General features: G+C 37.4%; 1 protein-coding gene across 2 annotated transcripts in view; it reads left to right on the top strand.

Annotated features, from left to right (window-relative positions):
• The window catches only part of HBS1L (HBS1 like translational GTPase), a 104,699-nt gene extending 96,837 nt beyond the window's left edge, over nucleotides 1–7,862 (top strand). For both annotated transcript variants that reach the window (XM_034765605.1, XM_034765607.1), the window contains 4 exons: nucleotides 1,170–1,278; nucleotides 2,354–2,454; nucleotides 6,310–6,454; nucleotides 7,714–7,862. In XM_034765605.1, coding sequence (XP_034621496.1) covers nucleotides 1,170–1,278; nucleotides 2,354–2,454; nucleotides 6,310–6,454; nucleotides 7,714–7,725 — 367 coding nt within the window. In that variant the 3' untranslated portion in view covers nucleotides 7,726–7,862. The remainder of the gene's footprint in view (nucleotides 1–1,169; nucleotides 1,279–2,353; nucleotides 2,455–6,309; nucleotides 6,455–7,713) is intronic.
• The last annotated feature ends 552 nt before the right edge of the window (nucleotides 7,863–8,414 follow it).

Raw genomic sequence — 8,414 nt, forward strand, 5'->3', positions numbered from 1 at the left:
AACCGTGAAGCCGGTAGCGCTTGGGCTTCGGGCAGTCCCCTTGCCTCCAGACCCTGTGCCCCCGGCCGGGCACTTCCCCTCCCGGGCTCCGGCGGCGCAGGGTCTGGAGGCATGGGGGCTGCCCAAAGCCCGTAGCGCTCGGCTCTTAAACAGAGCCGAAGAGTCGGGGAGGAGCAGAGCCGCCATTTTCCCGGACATGTTCGGCTTTTTGGCAATTCCCCCCGGACGGGGGTTTGAGTGCCGAAAAGCCAGACATGTCCGGGAAAAAGAGGACGTATGGTAACCCTAGTCAAACGGAGTTAGTGTGAGATTTGTGCTGTCCATGTTCTGTAGGTTGTTTGTCTTGGGTGATGTAAATTTTTGGGAAGTAGAGGTCCTTAAGTTTCAGGTCTATTGAAATTGTTGGTATTTTTTTCTGTCCAATTCCTAGGGCATGGTTGCATTGCCCAGACCCCTTGACCAAAGTTTTTTTTATGGTCGTGTTTAAAAGGGTACAACTGATGTAATTGTGCATGAGTAACAAAGTGATGTACTCACACAATAGGGCATTGGTTTTCTTTCTGTATGTTTTTGTGTTAGTGGAGATCTGGTTAGTACTGAGCGACACAAGGCAATGCTCACCGTATCTCCCTTTGCCCACAGAAACATGGTTTCTTGATTTAACACTGCCCGTTGCTCTTCTTAGATTCAATATAGCTCTATTATGAACGTGGATTTATTTTTTGCAACTGAACATAGTGCTGATGAAAGTTGCGAGGTTTGACAATGCTGGAGATTGAAGCCCTCAAGCCATAAAACAGGTAAAAATAATAGGCAGCAGCACTGCAAATTTACCCATCGCATCTTGCCAAGAGATGACCTCTGGGTGACAGGCTAATTTGTTCTCCTAAGTGTCTTTTCTCACCAAATAATGTCATTTCAGAAGAATTTGAGCAGTGGAGGTACTTGTCCATTTGGATCTTGCCATAATTCTTTGTGTTCACCCACAAAACAGCTTTTATATCCTGTAGTAATGCACTTGACTGGGTGCTTTAATAGTGTGATGTTTTCTTTTCACATAGAGCATATTCATGTGTCACTTCTTTTACTTAGTGTTTACTTAAAAATACACTGCTTAACATTTTTCCAATATGCTATCTGAATATTTGTCTTTTTTCTTCCTCTTGTAGTGTTGGCTGTATATTTTGTGGTCTCAAGGAACCCATCAAAGCCTGCACTCGTTTCAGAGCTCGAATCCTCATCTTTAATATTGATGTCCCCATTACTAAAGGATTCCCTGTAAGTCTTGAAATATTCTTCTTTTTGAATGTTCTGATTTTCTTTCTAGGTGGCTCAGTATTCTTGTTGATAAAAACTAATTTCATACTCAGGGAGAGGAAAAACTTAGTAAACAAAATTGCAAAATCAGTGGCATTCTCTTGAAATTCCAGATTCTAGATTAAAGAGGATGCAGAGTTACAGCTTTGGAGGCAGATGCCTGTGCCTGCTGGTTTCTGATATGTTGATATGCCCTGTTCAGAGAATGTGGGGATTACACTCACTGGTTTCACCCAGGCCTGTCATTAATAAGACAATGTAGGAGTGATTGTAGAAATGCACCTGGCGGTAAATTACCTAAAAATCTCAGTACCTGCCACAGGACTGCACTGATGTGGTAGGGTTAAAAAATAGACAGTAACCGAAAAACTTAAAAAGCGACTGAAGTATTTATTGTAATGTGTAAAAGTATAACCCGTAAGAGAGATCTAGCAGTCATGTCCACAGAGATCCCATAAAGTCCAGGATGTAGCTCCCCAGGAGATAAGCTCTGACTGAAAGAACAGTGTTCATGTCTACACTGTAATTTGAGGTGCCATTGCAGCAAGCACTGATACAGCTGAGTTAGCTTGGATCTAGCTAGCTTGAGTAACAGTAGCAGTGTAGCCATAGCAGTATGGGTTGTATAAGTCTGCCTGGGACCCTGAATATATACTCAAGAGGCTATCCCTTGCTTACACTGCTTCATAGCTATTGTTACTCGAGCTAGTGCTAGCTCAGGTATGAATACATGTGCTGCAATTGCAACTCAGATTGCAGTGGAGATGTACCCAGAGAGGGTTTGTGAACATGAGGTACAAATGCTTCACTGAGGAATGTCCATAAGTAAAGCAAGGGATTTTATACTGATGCCAGCCTGTTGTGCTACTGTTAGGCCAGTTCTTTATTTTGGCATGTGGATCAGTAGACAGAATTTTTTAGAAGTCAAACTTTAGACCTTGAGGATCTTTCAAGCTCTTAAAATGTAGGGAGGTGTAAATGTAGAATTTTAAAATGTAAGTTACTAACCGAAAAAAGTAAACTATTGTTATTTTAGGTGCTTTTACACTATCAAACCGTAAGTGAGCCTGCCACTATTAGACGATTATTGAGTATCCTTCACAAGAGTACTGGCGAAGTCACAAAGAAAAAACCTAAGTAAGTATTTGTGAGGTGAACATTAATTACAATAGAAATTTGACAGATTCAAATTGGTTAATATAAAACAAATTGGATCATATTATTACTGAACATATTCTGTTTAAAGATAAAGTAATAATATACTTACATATTATATACTGCTTTTCATCTGTAGAGCTCAAAGCATTTTATAAAGCAAGGTGAGTATCTATCTTTATACTTGTTTTACAGATGTTAAGGCACAGAGAAGTGAATTGACTTGCCAAGTGTCACACAACAGGTCATTAGCAGACTGAGGAATAAAACATGGATTCCCTGATTCCCACCTCAGTGCCCTGTTCACTAGATCATGCTCCTGTAGTTTTACTTCCTGAAATAGGATAGAGTATATAGCGGGGGTAGGCAACCTATAGCACGCGTGCCAAAGGGGGCATGCAAGCTGATTTTTCAATGGCATTCACACTGCCCGTGTCCTGGCCACCGATCTGGGGGCTCTGCATTTTAATTTAAGTTTAAATGAAGCTTCTTAAACATTTTAAAAACCTTATTTACTTTATATACAACAATAGTTTAGTTAGATATTATAGACTTCTAGAAAGAAACCTTCTAAAAACGTTGAAATGTATTACTGGCACGCAAAACCTTAAATTAGAATGAATAAATGAAGACTCGGCACACCATTTCTGAAAAGTTGCCGACCCCTGATCTATAGTATGGCTTTGGATACTGGTTGATTAAAGCCATACGGTTGACACATTGTTGCATGGCTGTGACATTACCAAAATGGCCCACTCCCAGAGTGGACCTTGCACTGAAAAGAAATGCAGAGGAAATCCTGAATCCCAGAAAAAAGATTTGTGTGTTTTGTCTCTAGAGAAGAGATGACATCGATGCCCCTCACTATTACTATTATGCACTGTTCTCTCTCATCTCACACTGTTTTTTTTTTTTTTTTTTTTTCTGCTAAGCAGAGATAGGCTGACTCACTACTTGGTTGGGTGACCACTAGGGGAAAAATGGAGATGTTAGTGATTCATCTGTCTAAAGCAGTATTAAATCAGTGTCTCAGCTTGGCGGTATTGTCATTTGCATGAGACTTAAAACTGAGATCCTACTGCTTGTGGTCATTAAAGATTCCTTGATCTTTCACAAGAGTAGCGTTATTAGCCTTGGTGCTTATACAATATCCCTCTTGGGTAATTACATTCTGCTTGATTGAATTTAAAAATCCAACCTGTAATTTCAGTTGGACACAACATTTTTTCCTTTTTGCCCTAAGCTGTTGTGTGGTAGTACTGTGCACTGTTAAACAGTTGTTCCATGTTATTCCACATGTTGAAGCATTTAATTCCTGTAATTTCTAGTGTCTGTAACACACTTTGACATGCATCTTGATGAAAAATGCTATGTAAATGAAACATCATTCATTATTAACAGCAATTTAGAAAGACTGCACATCCATCTTCTGGAAAAATGTATCTACAGTGTGGGGCATTTAGTAATAGCAGAAAAAGTTGGGAGAGAGCTCTTAAAAAGTTACATTTTATTTCAGAACATGAATAGATGAAGCAATATTTAAGTAATCTGAAAGGAAAATGCACGGGTAGTTCTTAGTTCAGCTGGAGTTTACAAAAATTCTCTAACTAAAGTTGTCTGCTTTAAAAGGGACAATTAGCTCATAAATTGTTTTCAGCTTTGTGAAAATCAGTTGGGAGAAATCATTTAAACAGAAAAATATGAATGATAATTGGAAGTTATTCAAGAACATTTTAATAGATGTCCAAAAAGCCTCATTTGGGAAAGAAGGCTGCATTGGTTGGCTTAGACTTAGAGGGAAGTGAAAGCAGCTATTTAAAAAAAAAAACTGTAATATATAACAAATGAAAAAAGAGGAAGTTGATAGTAATGAATATAAATCCCAAGATAGGATTTGTAGAAAATTGATAAGGGAAGCATAAGGACACAAGGAGATCTATGACCAGCAGAGTTGAGGACAATAAGGAGGTGTTTTAAAAGTGTATTAGGAACAAAAGGAATCTTAACAATAGTATTGGTCCATTACTAGATTGAAATAATAGTAATAATACAATATAATAAGAAGTCAATAATAATGCAAAGGTAGAAGTATTCAGTAAAAATTTCTCCTTTGGAGAAAAAGCCAAATAATGTATTCATATCATACAATGACCACAAAATACTTTCCATTTCAACAGAAATTGAGAATGCTAAGCAAGCAGCTACTAAAATCAGCAGGTCCATATAACTTGCATACAAGAGTTTTAAAAGAGCTGGCTGAGGAACTCTCTGGACTATTAATGCTGATTTTCAATAAGTATTGGACCACTGGGGAAGTTCCAGAGAACTGAAAGAAAGCTTAATATTGTGTCACTATTTAAAAAGGGAAAATGGCATGACCTTGGTAATTATAGGTCTGTCAGCCTGACTTCATTCCCGGCCAAAATAATGGCATGGTTGATACAGGACTTGATAAATAATGAATTAAAGGAGAATAATATAATTAATTGCAATCCGCATGGTTTATGGAAAACAGATCCTGTCAAACTAACTTGATATCTTTATTCAGTAAGATCGTAAGTTTGGTTGATAAAGATAATAATGTTGATGTGATATATGTAGACTTCTGTAAGGCATTTGACTTGGTTCCACATGACACTTTGATTAAAAAACTAGATTGATACAAAATCAACATGGCATAAAAGCATGGTTAACTGATAGGTCTCAAAATGTAATTGTAAATGGGGAATCATAATCAAGCAGGTGTGTTTCTAATGGTGTCCTACAGGGATTGGTTCTTAGCCTAACACCATTTAACATTTTCATCAGTGACCTGGAAGAAAAGACAAAATCATCACTGATAAAGCTTGTGGATGACACAAAATTTGGAGGAGTGGCAAATAATGAAAAGGACAGGTTACCAATTAAATGCAATCTGGATGGCTTGGTAAACTGGGTGCAAGCAAACAATATGCATTTTAGTACAGCTGAATGTACACTCATAATGTCTAGGAACAAAGAATGTGGGTCATACTTACAGGATGGGGTTCTCTATCCTAGGAAGCCATGACTCTGAAAAAGTCTTGGGAGTTAGGGTGAGTAATCAGCTGAACATGAGCTTCCATTGCAATGCTGTGGCCAAAAAGGCTACTGCTATCCTTGGATGTATAAACACAGGAATATTGAGTAGGACTAGGAAGGTTGTATTACTGCTATATTTGGCACTGGTGTGACTGCTGCTGGAATACTGTGTTCAGTTCTACTATGCATCAAGAAGGATATTAATTGTACAGGGTTCAGAGAAGAACCATGAGAATGATTAAAGGATTAGAAAACATGCCTTATAGTGATAGACACAAGGTGCTCAATTTATTTTACTTAACAAAGTGAAGGTTAGGGGTGACTTGATCACAGTCTGTAAGTGGGGAACAGAAATTTGATAATAGAAGGTTCTTCAGTCCAACAAAGAAAGGTATAACAAGATCCAGTGGCTGGAAGTTGAGGCTAGACAAATTCAGACTAGAAATATGGCACAAATCTTCAACAGTGATGGAAATTAACCATTGGAACAATTTTCTAAGGGGGATAGTGGATTCTCTGTCACTCAAAATTTTTAAATGAAGATTGGATGTTTTTCTAAAAGATTTTCAAAGAAGAATTAATTCAGGGAAGTCTTATGGTCTGTGTTAAACCTGAGGTCACACTCAATTATCATAGTGATCCCTGCTGGCCTTATAATGTATTAATCTATAACTTGCAATTGGATTAAATTTTGTATCTGCTGACAGATGTTTCATTATTACTTTATAGATATATTGATAGATATAAAAATTGGGTGTTTTAATATTTTATTTGCAGGGTCCTGACTAAAGGACAGAATGCTTTAATAGAACTACAAACACAAAGGCCTGTTGCCCTGGAATTGTACAAAGATTTTAAAGAACTTGGAAGGTTTATGTTACGCTACAGCGGGTCCACTATAGCTGCAGGAGTTGTCACAGAGGTATGATGCTTTTGTAACAGACTTTCTAGAATGTTGATTATGGAGAAGGTGGCAGCTTCTCCATAATAAAGGTTTGCAGTCAGCTTCCATGACAAAGCCCTATTTTATCAGCCCTATTACTATGGATTGGAAAATTAATTTGATCTGAAAATTGCCAGATGTACTGTGAAAACAAAGGAGAACATTTCTGCAAAACTTTGAGGAAAATTTGTCAAACTGTTTTTTGAATTACAGGTCATTAAATGAAAAGAACCATGGTTTGAAATTTTAAAATGTCTCTTCTTCATATCACGCCAACTAAAAATTGGCTTATTACCATCCCTTCAAAGTTTCCACATAGATAAACTTCCCTGAAAACTTTCCCCCCAACTATGTTTAAAGAAAAGAGGTTGCAATTAAGCAACATTGTTAATTTTTGTTGCCAGTAGCTTTGGGCCCAGTCCTACTCCCACTGAATTTAAAGGGCTTGTAAACCGAATCCTGCTCCCACTGATGGCTGTAAGCGTTTTCTGCTGTTAACTTCAGAAGATACAGAGACAGGCACTTTGCGCATGTGTAAAGGCTTTTTGCCTTCTGTTATCAGGATATTGCACCTTTGAAAATATAAAGGTTCTTCTAAACTGACAGTCGTCTTTTTTGAGGCCTGTGTTTTTGGATCTGTAGGACCTGAGTTCTAGTTCCAGCTGTGTTTAGTGTGTTATGGAAAGGTGGTGGTATCATCCCACTTTTATACAGAAGCTCACGGTTTAATAATTTTTCAGTAACAGAGCCTGAATTAGAACTCTTATCCCTATGCTTAAAACAATTTCCCAGAGCTCGTGAGGCTTTGTGAACTAAGTTACAAAGGTGTCTTAACATACTTTCTTATTACAGTTTACACAATACTCTGAGCTAGGGCCATGATCTTATAAATCACTTGCACACATTTAACTTCGCTATTGTGGGGAGTCCCACTGGGACTCCTCATAGTACTAAAGTTAAACACATGCCTAAGTGCCTGTAAGTTGGGGCCTAAATAAGCTTGTGGCTTGTTAGGCTCTTCTTTGGAAATAACTTTTTGTAGGACTCAGTGCTGTTTCAAAGAATTTCAGAGAAAATTCAGACTTCTGTCACTGAAAACGTATCGGTAGATAATCTATTAAATGTATACATTATGACCCTTTTGTGGTGGTCTCTTGTTTTTTGCCGTAGTATTTTCATTTGTTTTGTTTACTTTATGAAATGACGACAAAACCTACAGCTTTTCTTCTTCTTTTTAGATTAAAGAATGACAGTGGTGCTAAGACTTCCATCACCCAACCAAAATGCAATCAGCCATCCGAACTGCTTTCCGAATCCAGTTACTTCAGTTGAAGGAACTAAGTGCAATTAAGTTTAAAAAAAAAATTAAATCCACATTGGACATTTAGTGAACTTTTTATCAGTCTCTGCCTATTGGGAAACAAAATGCCAACTGACATGGAAATGCTAATGTTGCACAATCTCATTTCAAAAATTTTCATATTTCTCTTTGTGAAATTCACCCCACATTTGCAGCTCACAGAGCTTTATGGAAACTTGATTGGAAAGATGCATTAGAAGAAAAGATTGTTTCATGAAGATTCACCATCTTTCCACTTCTAGCCATGTACTGTTTACATTTTTTTCTTTGATTTGGTCATTGCTGCACATTAATCCAGAAAGTAACTTAATTGGTCTAATATATTTTAAGGTTTGAGATGGATGCATTTTCAGGGAAAAAATAACTGTTTACTTCAGTTTCAGAGAATGGTATGTAGTGTCATCACAAAATTATTTCCCCATCCCAAAATTTATTTAAAAAAGAAAGTTTAATTTCATGTGTAGTGGAAGCTGTGCCAACGACTAATTTTATTTTTGAAGTGTAAAAATATAATAAAGTAGCCTGGTCTAAGCATAATATGTTTTGCCTCCTTCAAACCGTATTATTTAATGTAAACCC

Source organism: Trachemys scripta, chromosome 3, assembly GCF_013100865.1.
Source record: "Trachemys scripta elegans isolate TJP31775 chromosome 3, CAS_Tse_1.0, whole genome shotgun sequence".
Taxonomy (NCBI): domain Eukaryota; kingdom Metazoa; phylum Chordata; order Testudines; family Emydidae; genus Trachemys; species Trachemys scripta.